This window comes from Teleopsis dalmanni, chromosome 2, assembly GCF_002237135.1.
Source record: "Teleopsis dalmanni isolate 2A chromosome 2, ASM223713v2, whole genome shotgun sequence".
NCBI lineage: Eukaryota > Metazoa > Arthropoda > Insecta > Diptera > Diopsidae > Teleopsis > Teleopsis dalmanni.
The window spans coordinates 222861787-222877630 of NC_051847.1; the positions used below are offsets into that span (position 1 = coordinate 222861787).

At 28.0% G+C, this 15844-nt stretch overlaps 2 protein-coding genes across 2 annotated transcripts; both read right to left on the reverse strand.

Moving 5' to 3' along the window:
• Positions 1-3779: 3779 nt before the first annotated feature.
• Positions 3780-4536, reverse strand: LOC119679425 (glutathione S-transferase 1). Its single transcript, XM_038091773.1, has one exon. The coding sequence runs from the start codon at positions 4488-4490 to the stop codon at positions 3864-3866; it is 627 nt and encodes a 208-aa protein (XP_037947701.1). The 5' UTR covers positions 4491-4536; the 3' UTR covers positions 3780-3863.
• A 9106-nt stretch (positions 4537-13642) lies between these two features.
• Positions 13643-14408, reverse strand: LOC119676817. Its single transcript, XM_038088076.1, has 2 exons — positions 14319-14408; positions 13643-14239 (listed from the first exon to the last, which is right to left on the reverse strand). The coding sequence occupies exons 1-2, from the start codon at positions 14406-14408 to the stop codon at positions 13643-13645; spliced, it is 687 nt and encodes a 228-aa protein (XP_037944004.1).
• Between the last annotated feature and the right edge of the window lie 1436 nt (positions 14409-15844).

Consider the following 15844-nt stretch of genomic DNA (forward strand, 5'->3'; position numbering starts at 1 on the left):
AAAATATGTATTTGATAGATTGAATTCGTATTCAAGTTTGTATAAAAATCTGTATTGTGACAAGTTTTAAACTCAATAATCTATGGGAAGTGTGAATATACTAACATCCCATGCTGTTAGCAAGCATTGTTCGTCAACTCCAACTTAAGCTGAGAATAAAAAGATGACTAAACAAGATTAGCTTATAGACTAAATCATAAGAAAGGAGGGGAATTTCAGGAATGATTAAAACAAAAATGTTTATCTATTGATTCGGAATTAGTATACTAGAGATACGAAATTCGTATCGCTTAAAATAAAAATTTCTTATAAAACGTTTTGAAGGAAAAACATTAATTATTGGATTTAATACCCAAATATTGAAAAATAACCTAAAATCGTACAGTGTAGTTAACATTTGTAATAAATCAATATAAATTTCAATATAAATTAAATGTAAATTTCTTGCAATATAAATTTGTAAATACGTACTTTGGAATAGTTGCATACCCGCCTAATAAAACAAAAATTCTACATATATTTTTGATCCATTCATAGGTTTTTATATGTTATAAAAAAAAGTATATTTTAAATACATCTCTACCTATCAAAGCAACCAACTTAACTTAATTGCGAAATAATTCACTACGAACCCTTGAAACTAGTATTGGAGGTAACCTTCATATGAAGTAAATAATGTCTAATTAATAAATAAAATAATTTTATCTTTAATAGCATACTTAACATTTGTTTTGTTTTGTTTTCCTATATTATCTTATCTTACTTGCAGTATTGTAGCATATATTTAAGGGTTGGCAACTCTATCAGCGTAATGTTTGCTGTGATCGCTTAATATTCTTCTAGAAGTTTCCTTTTATCAATTCGCATATATTTGTTTAAACTTTAAATTATTTTTATGGAAGTATACAAAAACAAATTTACTAAGAATGTTTTGTTTTTTTTTTTTTGTCAATATGTATGATAAGTGATTTCAGCAAATAATTTTATTATTGTGTTAATAAATATTTAAAAATAAAAGTTTTAGAATTTATACTATCTTTCTTCATTTTAGTTTGAATTCAACACTAAAATATTTCTATTTTTAGATGAGATGAGTTGTATTCAACTGTTTTTCTTTTTTAATATTAGTCTTTTAACTATTTTAATTTTGAAAGAATATTTAGATCATCGTAAATTAAAGATATATAATTGAAAATTAAAAACCAAATGGATTCATTAAATTATAAAAACTTTGTTAGTCATTTCCAAACCGAGGGAACCAACAGAGCAGTAAGTTTAGCCGAGTTTCAAGAGAAACATACTGTGGATGCTTTCTGGAATGTGGGAAAGCATGTGAATTTAGGTAAACTCTGGCATGCACTAATATGAAGGAATCATAATTACTGTTGGTATTCCTTTAAAAAAAATAATAGATTATACTATCATAATAAATTCGACTGATTGAACTAAACTATCTCTATTTAATTTTTTATTGCATTGTTGTTATGAGAAAAAACACTACTGTTTTGCCAATAAAAGAAGAACGAGAACGTTGAATGTGTTCTATACTTAAAACCACCTTGTTACATTCAACTAATCTTTAATTAAAGATTTTATTTCCAATAACTATACAGTTTCAGTTTTAAAATATTTTAACTTTTGTGCTGTTGCTATTCAAATCACCATCACTTCAAATAATCGAAACTCAAAGATTAATTATAGAAAACTCATATATGACACATAATATTGTTTTATTCAGTATCGTTGTTGCTCATTTAACAAAATCCTACCATGAAGTCTATATAGACTTTTTATATAAAAAAATATAAAATCTACTTGAAACCTGAAGTAGCTGATCTCCTTTAAAACTGACTTAAACTCCATTCCAATATATTCAAATAGACAATATAATCTAATTACTTAAAAATAAATGTAATTAAATTATAATAATATTAAATTTTTAGTAATACCAAAACAAATCTATCTAGGATAGTTGATTGAATAAAAAATAAAACTTAAAAAACAAAATAAAAAAAAGAAATGAAGTAGACACTTCCTTAATAAAATGAACATGATTTGCACTACATTTGTATGAATAAATAATTTATTACTTAAGTTATAGTTTTATTCACAGTCTTCTGCCTTTTTAAATAAAATTTTGCAGTTTAAATTCAATGCTAATAAGGGGTGTACTCAAGCTAGTATATAGTATATGTAAAAGGCAATAAAAATGCTAACTAACGGTTACCACGTTTGTGAAACTAATCTGAATCAGTGCAGGTGGACCGAGTATATATTAGTCAAAAACCTAGAAAGGCAATAAATTTTTTAATGAACATATGTGAAATACATTTGTTGGATAATACACACATAGATTAATGGCAATGGAAACAGAAAAGTTGATTGGAATCACTCAGCAGAAAACAAGTATCTGCAAGGTTAGTGCACACCGCAGTTGGTCTAAATTTATGTGACGCACCGGAACTAGTTCGTTTCTCTATGCGTCATTAAAAAATATTTCCCAAATGAAGAATGAAAGTTTCAAAAGTTATTCACATAATTATATTTAAATAAAGATTAGTGTTTAAGAGTGTAACAATTAACCTTAAGAAAACAGAATTTGAGTGTATATATTTTACTTATCACATATATGGACATTCTTTGTAATAAATCTAGTTTAAAACACTATTTAAAATACCAAAACAAACTCAATCCCATTCAATATCAAAAATTCATTTTACTTGTTTTTGTTTTAGAGCTCAACTTAGATCTCAATATTAATATAAGTTAGGCTGTAATCAACTTTGCTGACATAATTCATACGTAAGTCAGTTTTGTGTCTTGAATTAAGACTGCAAAACCTCGAATATTATTTTCTTCTCTTCAAGTTGAATTTTCAGCAACAAATAATAGAGCATAATGTCCGCACTACGACACAAGAAGTCATAGAAAATTAATAAAAAAAATGTTCAGTTCACTTATAATAAAATAGATTCAATCAGGCCAAAATTTTTGATAACCCGAAACGATTTTTAACGCACTTCTTATTATATCTTTATGCTTCATGCTCTCACAATGTTTGATGAACCTCTCTATGTTCTTCAATTAATCGACTAACAATATTTTATATTATTTGAATAGGAGAAAGTTTTTAAATTTTCCGAACATAATTCTCCAGATTCTAAAACAAATATTTTTGTATATATAAGTATATATATCTCGCCATATATACATAGTAAACTATACATATATAATAGAAATTTTGAAAGGGAATTTTTCAAGTCATTGTTTACTTTTATAAAACTATTTTCATATTTCTCTTGGTCAAGGTCACATTCTCATTACGTATCTGCCTCTCTTTGTTTTTATAGAACAGTACATACGTATATATACGCAATATCTTCTAACAGTTTTAACTGCACTACATATATAATATCATATAAAATTATATACATACGGTCACTGACTTTTCTAAACACAAGTTTTAATAAATTTTTGGTTTTAATGGAGAGAACCAGCATAAATAGTTAAAACTTACTATAAATACTCCATAAATTTTCATAAACAAAACAACTTCTTAAAATTTTTAGCATTTATTTATTGTATAAATATCGTTGATTAAATATCTCTTAGTAATATCTTAGTATGTATATTCTTTTTGTTGATGTTGTTGCATACTTAACAATTTTTATGTATTTTTAATTGAAATATAAATACTTTATGTACTTAAATTCCTACAAAAGTTGGAATTAACAAATTTTTCAGTGTTCAACACTTAAAACATAACTAAAATAATTATCTTTTTTATGATCGATGGAAAATGGGAATAAACGAACGTCGTCCGTATCTATTTTACTTTCTATAATATCAAAAAACTAACAAAATTAGTTAAAATACTTCTTGAATTCTTCACAACCAGCCCAGTTTTCATCCCAGCCAGGTGCAACGCTCTTAGCATTGTTGTACCACTTAGCAACATTGGCATATTTGCTGAAGTCAAAACCAGCTACATCGAATGTTGATACACTGGCCAATAAGGAAAGATCAGCCACGGTGAGACTATCGCCAGCAGCGTACTCTTGCCCCTCCAAGAATGTATTCAAGAAATCAAAGGCAGTCTCAATTTGTTTAAGCTTCTCAGGATCAGCTGGAGCTTTAGCGAATATTTGTGGATAATAATATTCAGCGAAGCTCTTGTACAAAGTACCCATATCGAAGTACAAACGTTGATTGATAACGGCGCGCTTCTTAGGGCATTTTGGGTACAAGGAATCAGTCTTTCCGTACTTCTCAACCAAATAGATGCAAATAGCGCGTGATTCCCAAACGGAGAAACCGTTATCAACCAAGGTTGGAATGGTGTGTTGTGGATTCAATTTGATGAACTCAGGTTTAAGATGTTCACCGGCTTGCAAGTTCAACAATTTCTTGTTCAGTTCAATTCCAAGAGCTTTAGCAGTCATTAGAACTGAACGGCATGGTGCAGAACCGGGCAAGTAGTAGAAATCCATTTTTTTTATTGTTATAGGTTAACTGCAACGATAAAGAAAAGTTTAAAATAAAAACCGTGCAAATAAAACTATTTTACGATAAAATTATATCTAAGCGGGTAAATCACACAGATTATAATAAATGCTTTATTTTAATACACGACTGTTCGGAAAAATATTAATCTTTTTATTTTTTTTATTTTTAATTAAATTTTGAAACTTATTTCTTTTTTTCCATGTGCACTATTTTAAATTTAATTTAATTTTAACTTTTCAATTTTATACAATATGAAAGTTGCCATTAAATAATAATTTAATTTTTAAAAAATTTTACTAAGAAAGTTGGCAGCAACAAAAATCAAAATGGATGCAAAAACGCAAGGAACTTTAAGCACACAAGCATTTTTATTTATGGCAATAAAAATCAATTTTTCTTGTTTGTCACAAAATTTGAATTAAACACAAACAGTTTTTTTTCTTTTTTACTTTTTACAACTTATTTATCCGCACAATTCAACAAAATATTGCTAATATTAATAAAAGTTTTAACAAACCCAACCAACTTACTTCGCAAATAAACTTATAATAAAATTAGCTAGAGCATCACGCTGCATTTATAGCAAATTTTTGCATTTTATTGGTGTGAGTAGCACAACCATATTCTCACCAACACATTGTTTGCAATGAGTAAGAGATAAAAAGCGGTAAAACAATTGAACATTAAAGAGCAAAAAATAGTGTGAATTGGATTTTTCTCCATTTCATTTCTCATTGGAATTGTGAATGAGAGAAGAAATAGTGCACAAAAGATCAGTCAAACATTGAAAAATATGGAAACTTAAATATAAGTTTGTGTAAAAATTAAAAGACTTTCTGCATTTACAAAACTGTAAAAACTATATAAATTAATAATTTTATTTATCTGAATTACTTAAAAACGAGTTTTTATTGTAACCAACTTACAACCAACTTATGAATTCAGCATTATTCACTGCTGCTCTCTTCTCCCAACAATTATTTTATTTTTTCTCTGCTATTCATTTTCGTATTCCGGCCGGCTATGTTGAATCATTGCCAAACATACTTTTTAGGTTTAATATTGTTGGCATTTTTGACTTTTATGTATTTAATATTTTTGTTTAGACATTTTTAGTTAATACATACATATGTATGTTAATGAAAAATATGTACTCAAATTTACATGCATATATATCTGTACATATTTTAATAAATAATATCTGCAAGTTATGAAAAATAATGAGAATAAAATTTTTAAATTTATAAGTAAAAATAAAAAAAGCATTTCAAAAGATAATTTTATCTACATACATACATACATATGTATTTAAAGCAGTTGTACATTCAGTAAGTTAGAATACAGTTTTAACTTAAATAAATTGTTATATAAAAACTTTTTATTGAGGGATATGGAAAAACAAGCAGTCTGAACAGTTTTCAGCATTCTGAAAACAAAACTATCACCTTTCTATTACCATATACACATACATATATATGCACATAAATATTTTCATAAACAACTAAAATTTTTTGCTGTGTAGTTGCAAGTACAAGTACAAACATATAAAATTAAAAACTCATTAAAAATTCTAGCTTAGTATAACTAATCTTTCCTATACTTGTACTATACTTTCGTACTTAAGAGTATTAATAATATTTTAAAATTTATAGACATATTTAAGTATATCTTGCAGTTTTCGTAATCTTCGTACTACATATAATACTCCTTTGAACATTGATGCAGTGTAAATGCCTTGCTTTAAAATCCTAAAAAAACAACACAATAGCAAATGTTAGAATTTCTATGTTTTTGATCAAAATGTTCCAATAAGATTTAAGTCATTCTTGTAAAAAAGCTTGAAGTTTTTAGCGTGTGTTATTAAAGCCTAATGTGGCACCCAAATGCTTCTGATATACATATGTATGTATGTAATTAAAAAAATATTTATACAATTATTTTACTATTAGATACATATATAATGCATTTTTTAATTATTCTAAAAACTAGTTGGTTGTTGCTGTTGTGCGCGGCAAATACCTAGTCGGAATTGGTAATATATTTTGTTTATTAAACAAAAGGCAAATTATTTTAAAAGGTAATTAATTTATTAAAATCAATGATCATTGATATATAGTTTTCTAATGCTAATTTCAATACAAATCTTAAAATATTCTATATATAAGCTTTAAATGTGAGTTTGGCTATTTGAAGTGAATCCCTTATAGGCGAAGTTTTAACATAGCAACAACAATGAACAGTACGTTACCTTCAATTATAGTTTCCTATACGAATGCCATCCAAAAAGTGAAATGTAGCGGTTGATATGTGTGTGTATGTTCACATGCATACTAAAAGGGGCTTAAGCTATTACAAAATTTGTTTAACCTTTCACTTGCTATGAAACAATAATTTTACAAATACAATGAATTTTTTTTGCTGATATTATGAATTACAAAGCTTCATAAGTTTTTTATAGACTTTATGAGATTAAGTTAAATATAAAAACTATTTACAAACTATTGATATATTTTTGTTTAATATGGGAGCTATACACCCTCATACAAATTCCTTTAAACATACAAAATATATGTATGTATGTATGTATGTACATCGAAAATATACCGGCAATTTTGTAAAAGAGTGTGGAAGAGTGAGTGAGCGTGAGTATTGTTGGCAACAGTGCATTTGGGGACAGCTTTTAGAAATAACTTTGCGAATGCAACGAGAGTAATTTAGAAAAAAAGTTGTCTTGTTTATTGTGGTCAGACACGACTTTGTCAAATAAACGGTTTAATTGCTCTAAAAAGTCGCTTTCTACTCAATTTATTGAAATGCTAGTAACTGTAAGGAAGCAATTAACAATTTACTTTTATTACTTTATTTCATTTACAACTCTAATTATTACTGCTCTTGTACCGCTTAATGTCCTTTTCCTATGTAAACCGCTATTAAAATAATTATAGGAAGGAACAAAAAAACATTATTAAAAATGCTGCAAACTGCGTTAGGCAAAGAAAAGTGAATTGGCTTTTATGGGGTTTATGGTACATACATTTATTTGATATTGATTTTAATTTAATTTTATATGAATTTTGTAAGACTAAATTATCTTTTCAATCATATACATACATACATACATATATATATGTGCATATAAACACATTTCTTAACAAAAATATTTTTTGTGATAAATATGTACTTCATTTTTTATAAAATTTGTTTCTAAGGAATATTATAATCTATTATTTATAAACACTTGTATTTGATATTTCAATTGAAAACCTAATACGAGTTATCTGTTTTGTTATACACACATTTGTACATACATATTTTAATATGTAAGTATAATATGTAAGACCATCCTAACCAATTAGCTTACATGCTGCTACTGAACAAAGGCCACAGACGTCTAAAAAAGAAGGACACCATTAACATCTGTTAACCTTCAAAATTTTTATTTCATTTAAAATATTATAAATTTTCTTTAATTGAACTGAATGTGATTTCTTGAATTAATTTTAATCTCAATTTTAATTTTAATATTAATTTTCAATTTTATTTTATTAAATAAATTAATGTCTTAATAATTTTTTCCAAATCAATGGCTTAGGAAAAAAAAAATAAATTTAGTTTTAAGATTTGATCACTTATTGTTAGTTTCCAAATTGAAAGATTCAATAAATAACGTATGAATTGAAAAAAAAAAAAAAAAAAAATATGTAAGTATGCATGGAAAATATAAATAAACACCCGGCAGAAAGAACATTGCACTGAAAAAACATTTGCTAACAAATAATACAAAAATAATATTTTAATCAAGAATGACAGTGCAAAAAAAAAAATATATGTATATATGATAACATTTATTCAAACATAATAAACATTGAAAAAGCTCACAAGCAAATATGATAGCGCTGCCAATTGCCACACTGTAAGCTCAAGCAAATTATGATAGTTTTTTTTAGTTCAAATTGTTGTTAATTATTTCTTAGTGTACAACAAGAGTTGCCAACTTATGAGAAATTGCAAAATATACAAAATGATAAATAATCAGCCTGAAAAATTTTTGGATCAGTTAAATTTTGAAAATTTTACGATAAATGTAACAGATTCACTGGATGTCTTTTTCTAAGTTTAAAGTGAGTGAATTAATCTATTAGATACAGATAGTAGATAAAAGCACATGGCATTGCAGACACGATTATAGTATCTTAGAAGTCGCGATTTTATTACCGATCTTAGATGGTGTTTAATAGTTGTTTGTATAGTTAATGCAAAATGTTTACAATTCTAAAATCTATACCTCAATATGTTTAGGTTTATAAATTACATGGTGAATACTTAAAAATAACAATTTTTAACATTCGATATGCATTTCAAATCAAAGAAAGATTAAATGGGACGAACGGTAATTGTAATAATAAAATGATTTATATTCATACTAACAGTTTCAACTTTCTTTTTTTATAACTCTTATCAGATAAAAATCAGTGCAATCTCTTGTGAACAATATCTTCATATCTTATCTAAGTAAACCATAGCTACTTGACTTGCAATTTTGTTTGCATTTTATGCGACATGGCAACACTTATCAGCACAACGCCTATGAATCAGGCTGTGATCACAAACTGCAAAATGCTAGAGTATTTGTGGAATAAAAGTACTGGCAGTTTATTTCGTTTGCTCTACAAGAGTTTTAGTTTATCAATTCTTAAATAATTACTAAAGCTCTTGTGTAGATACATTTGTTTACTACTAATTCAGATACGATGTTTATTTTGAAATTGTAGATACTCTTGTTTGGTATTTATTTTTATATTCGTATTCGTGTACATATGTACATACATATGTACATATGTATAAATTAATTTTGTCAAACTTTTAGGTTTTATTTCTGTATTTATTTCCGAATATATATTTATTTTGTTTTAAGTATTATTCATAGTTTTAGCTTGAATCAGATATAAAACTAAACACGAAAGTTTGTTTTTTAAGTATTTTGGTTTCTACATAACACATGCCGGGTTTTTGGAAAATCCGCTCTTTAGCTGTTTTATTCATGGAATAAAAATGTTTAGAAGAGTTTTTCGGCTTCAACGATTTTGAGTATTTGTTTTCAGTGTCTTTTAAATTTTTAAGATTATTGTTGGATTTCGTCTCAAAGCAATCAAAACCAACGATTATTCATAGAAGCATAAAGAAATGTATGTACATATTGTATGTATAGTAAGTATATTTACTTATAGGTTTTTAACGTCTGTAAACTTCAATCTGTGAAGAAAACTGTTAACTTCAATAGTATATATGTATGCAGCTACAGGAATATATTAACTTATGATTAAAAAAGCCACATTAAAGGTCAAATATCCTATTTAATATAAATTCAAATTTTATAGAATTCCCTTATAGCAGAACTGTGTATTTATATGGCATCCATACTTAAGTCTAGACCAGTCGTTGTAATTAAATATTACTATAGTTGAATAAGTTGTTTATTTTAAATTGGAGTAAAAAAAAAAACCTATATAGATAATTAAAAAGCAATCTTTTGAAAACAACTACATCTATCATTTTGAGAGTACTGGATGGAAAAGATCCCATATCAACCATATTAAATCATAATAATCATTATAATAATTATTATTATGCTAAGGCTAGTTGAGTCATTGCACTTTTGCACTTTTACTCTTTATTAACAGCGAGGTTTCTTCATAACCCCTGTCTACACCTTGATTGGATTTTTGTTTATCACTTTATCAGACTAAACAATAACTGACCTCAGATCTGCATACCTCCCCGAGGATCCTGTAATTTGTAGCGATATACTATATACAAAATATTTTTTTTGCAGTGTTTTATTGTCAAGATTAGAATTCTCTAGTTCCATCTGAATACACCATATTGTCTTACTTTCATTTAATAGACATGGTTTTTACTTTCTGAAACTATAAATTTCATTATCGTATGAAAGTTTTTATGATAATTTAATAATATCGTTTATATGCAAACTATATTGTCTTGGAATAGAACTTGAAAATATGTATGTATCAATAAAACAAAGTCATTACCAGCTAAGAGTAGTCCGGCTATCTTTGAAATAATGTTAATGTTAATATCAATACGTTGTCATACTAATATATGGAAGTCGTTTTAGAGATATACGTAATAGAGTTTCGATATAGAGTCACATTCATTATAAGAAAATTTAAAAGCGTATAACTCTGAAACATTCTGAAGATATATGTATAGCATGTGTCAAGATCTTCTTCTTCATTATTGGAAATGTGTATGTACGAATATACAGGTTTTATATACAGAAATTTCCTTACTAAGTCTTCAGATTCACACGCTGTGTGACAGATAGAGATCGGCTTCTTCATGATTGGAAATGTGTATACGAGTATACAGGTTTAATATACAGAAACTTTCTTACTCCTACATTTTTTATTGTTGTTAGCTGGCACTTTTGCTTCTGTTAATTTTATTATACATATTTTTTAATAAAATGTTTAAAATTGAATTAAATTCGATTGAAACAACAGTGTCTTCACGTATAAAAGATATTTCAATATCCAACTTAAATACTTAATTGCTTAAATAAATGAAACCGAGAAGTTTTAGTTATTGACATGAAACTCAAGTTTTACATAACTTAAATACATTTTTAAGAGTTTTAAGAGTTAAAGAGGTCGTACTTAAAAAATTCCGAAAATTTTACTATTGTAACCTACGCAAACCCATTGGAAAAACAATCTGTAATTACAATAGATATTGTATTTAGATTGTGTTATATTAAAGCGGATCGCAATTGTCATATTGCCCCTCTGACGTAGATTTTGATAACTCATATGTCAACCTCTTTAACATACATTTTTTTTATGAAAGTATTTTCTTTCATTCATTTCATTGACTGTATCCAATCAAGTGGGTTTATCTCCAAACACGCACATAAATGTATCTTGATTTGTATTTTATGTTAATAGGTGAATGAATACAGAAAACGGTTTGTTGTGTAACAGCAATCGCATTTCATTTTTTTGTAGTTATTTCTTTTTAATGTTTATTTCGATTTTGTTACGGCACCGTTAATAGTGGTAGATTTAGATATTTATAGTTGGGCTACGTTGGGTTAAACTACGGACAACGACCGATCGCATTTAGTCAAGGCCACCAACAAACCTGTCTATGAGAAAATAGATACAATGCATGTAATTGAAATTATTTTCGATGTAATTAACAATGCATGAAACTTCCAACTTCATGCCGAGACTTGCGTGTATATTTTTTAATATATATACAAATGTAAAAATAAAAATATATATCATATATAAATATATATTAATAACATAAGCTTTTAAAAATGCATTCAGCACAAAGTACCAAAAATTTAATAGAGATAAAGTGGGTAAATTATCTGCAATTCTCTACAATTCTCTAAATCAGAATAATTTTCTGCTATGTATGTATTTTAATTAGACTAGAAATAGGAATAGCAACAAACGGGGTACCAGCTCCTTACGGACCGGAGCACTGCGACCATGGTTGATCTTTTGTGCTGCAACAGACCTTAACCGAACAGAAGACATTCTCTTTATGTCAAAAGGGTAGTTCTCGACCCAGTGATCTACACATGGTCCAGATCAAGGCTGGGTAGTCACAAAGAATGTGACTGAAAGTCTCGTCTGCTTCTAAGCAGAGTCGACAATCTATCTTTTCGGACAGACCCATTTTGTTTAGGTGTTAACGCAGTCCATGGTGACCTGTCAAGTATCCCACCAGCAACTCCAACTCTGTACTGTTAAAGAAGGATATCTTACCATAACTGTAAGTATGAATCAGCTCTTTAGTCTGACGGTTACCTGGAATGTCACGCCAATAGTGACTTTTCCATGCTGACAACCATTTAATTAGATTATTTATCTATTAAAAATATTATTAAAATGTACAGTACTAGATTATACCTAGTAGACATTACTATTACTACTGTATACTACAATGTACAGTACAACCGTAAAAATGCAGTACTAGATTTTACTATGACTATAAAAATTACTTCTAATTCAGTATTAATTAAAGACTTCAGTAAGTAACAATGTTGACGTTTTTTTGAAAAACTTTATTATGTACTTAAAATATTTTGGTTCGTGACTGGATGTAATAAACAAAAATTATTAGTTGTGTGACACCAACAAGAATTAATCAATATTCACTATTCACGGAGGACTGGAGAGGTTAAAGCTCTACCAATATTATGGTAAACAGTACACAAATAAAAAAATAAAACAATCAATCAATTCATTGCTTTATTTTTTTTTAATTTTTGAATCGAAGCGCATTCAATCTTTAAAGTATTTGTGTATCTTGAAATCTGCAAGTCCCCGAAGTAAATATCTGGGTACAAACCTTTTCAACTTTCCAAATACACATACCACATTGTAGACTTAATAGTTGGTTTAGACTTTTATTTTTATGAAAATTATTATATTTGGATCAACTTATAAAATATTCTATATATGTTTTAACAGTGGGCCATACATATGTATCTTTGTCATTTAGTGTACAAATGTCTTATTTAAAAGTCATGAACAATGGAGAAACGAGGATTGTGTCATTGGAGGATGTTTTTACAGTATATTATCTGTAAATTGTATTATAAAGGTGGAATCTATTTTTCTCCGGATACTCCGCTGATCATGAATAATATATATTCTTGCTTTTCGTCGTATACAGTCTTTATATAGTAGTGTGAGTGAAATTTGTTATGCATCCATAGAATTCTTTAACGAAATAATAATTTTCAAGCTATGATAAGAAAAATATATATTTAGGCAATTCAGAATAGTTTCTAGACTTCAAAATGCTCTTTCAAACATTGCAACCTGAGGAGAGTAAACATCAAAACAATATTATCTCTTTAAAAACAGAAACCCATCATAAATTTCACAACAGGATTTCATTAATCTCTTGACCTTTAGAGAACAGATTAAAAAAGTCCAAATTTTTCTATTAATAGATTTAAAAAATTTTATTTTATTATTAAACATCTCTATTATATTATGTTGTGAAGTGATAAGCAAATAACTTAGCGAATTTGCACAACTTATTCCCCACACAAGGTAGCCCAAGTATCACGCAATTTTTATCCAAGAGTTTTCTAATCTTCCTTTTGATCACTTAATTTCTGCATGGCTTGATATTTACGTAAGGCATTACGCACAAATTCCGTCGTACGACGTATGCGTTCCGGTGTCATTTCATCAGCAATCATGCGTCCCACCACTTCAGCAGTGCCACTGCGTTTCAGGGCATTGGCCGCATCACAGAAAGGTGTAAAAGTACAAATAAAATTACGTATAGCAGTGCTGAAGAAGATCATAACAATTGTAGATAAGACTGCTGCTATGACACGAAACACAGTGGTGGAGAATATATTCCCTAACATACTGAGTGGATTTAGAACTAACGAAAGAACACTCTCCGTACCATCATTATTATTGGTATTTTCACTAACATCTGTGGTGGGTACTAAGAAGCCTTCATAGCCTGTTTGCACAACATAAGGATTTGGATAGCCAGGTGGTGGTGGTGGTGGCACATAGCCCATTGGTGCTGGATAAGCAGCAGCTGCAACTGGATAAGGTACATAGGCACCACCAAATTGATTTAGATATTGCTGAAATATTTCCGGTGGCACCAAACCAGCATAAACTGATGGATCGAAAACACTTGCTGCTGTCTCCGTATCTGAGGTCTTAAAAAAAATGAAATTTATTCATTTATTCAAAATGAATAAAAATTTAAAAGAATTAAATTATTTATTTAATATTTACAGTTTCATCCGGTGCTACGCTGGTGGGTTGGTTGACAGTTGGTTTTTCACCAATGTCAATATTCTGTGAGGTGAAATTTGTGTTCGACATTGTTGCTCCCACAATTGTCGTTGTATTGGCTGAATCCTTTTTGACTTCGGTTGAGCTATCGATTGCTGCTGCCTTCGCACTAGCCACAATTGCAATAAATACAATATTTATTATTAATATCTTGCACATATTTTTAAAATATAAATTAAACTTTTTGTATGCACAGCAACGTTTCCTTATTAAAACTACTACCTTAGCAGATATCCTGCAGTATTTATAGTTTCAATTTTGTGTGAAAATAATAAGAAGAATATATTTTTGTAATACACAAACACATTCTTAAAAATGTATTAAAAATGACTATGTTTATCCTTCCTAGCCTTGGAAATTTAGTTAAAAATGGATTTTCATATTTCACTGGCGTAAGTCAGACTCATTAAATCGGCAGACATACATTATTTTGGTTTGCTTGGGTAATTTCATACATCCTGCATTCACACATATTTCAGAATTTCCAAAACAATCTTAATTCTATTGTTCACCCACAGGTAATCTTAGTCATAGATTAGATTTATTTTCTACTTGAAATAGTCAGGTAACAAATTTAAAAAAAATTTCTTTGAAATAAGAACTCAACTTTTTTCACAACCACTGTACAGTTGAATGGTTGCGAGTGGACGCAACTAGTGGTACAGTAGTGGCTATAAATATGATGTTATTTTGATATTGTGTAAAATATGTCCCTTTAGTTTAATATAATAATTTTTTTATAACAAAGTTTATTAGAGAGACTATAATTTTTGCATTTTTTCTTATATTTAATTCTGAAATGTCTCGTTTAAAATAAAAATTAAAGAACAATAACAACTAATTTGTATCGAGTCCATTAGAGTATAGATGACAGGTATTTAATTATTTGGGCTAGACATGTTCGCATTAAGAAGTTGTGTATTTTTTTGGTAACAGGTAAGTGTATGTTTCTAAAACATAAAAAAAATTTTAAAATTGTAATGAATTCTTCTTTGAAGTGCAATACTTAAACATTTTTGCGTAATAATCTAACTATTTATTAAGTTAAAATAAGAAAGGATACAAATGCCAGCTGAGCCCATTGTAATATCACAGTTTTTATATACAAATATTTTTTTATATATATATTCAATCCAACTGTATATTAACGTAAAATAATGTAATATAGATATAGTAGCTCATCTTATAGAAAACACCGCGGCACTTAGGGCCAAAAACTGGGGCCATTGTGATAACATAGTTTATATATATGTATATATACTTATATAAACATTCAAATATAAATAGGTACTCCATCACTAACAGGAAAACTCTACACTGGACCAGGAAATCTACTTTGTTGCTTTACTAAAGAAAGCAAAGACTTCAATATCTATGCCATTGATATCGGAGGGATTTTAAGAATAAGAAATGGAATGTGTGTATTTTGACGAATACTTTTTTTCTAATCATCAGTTACAATAATA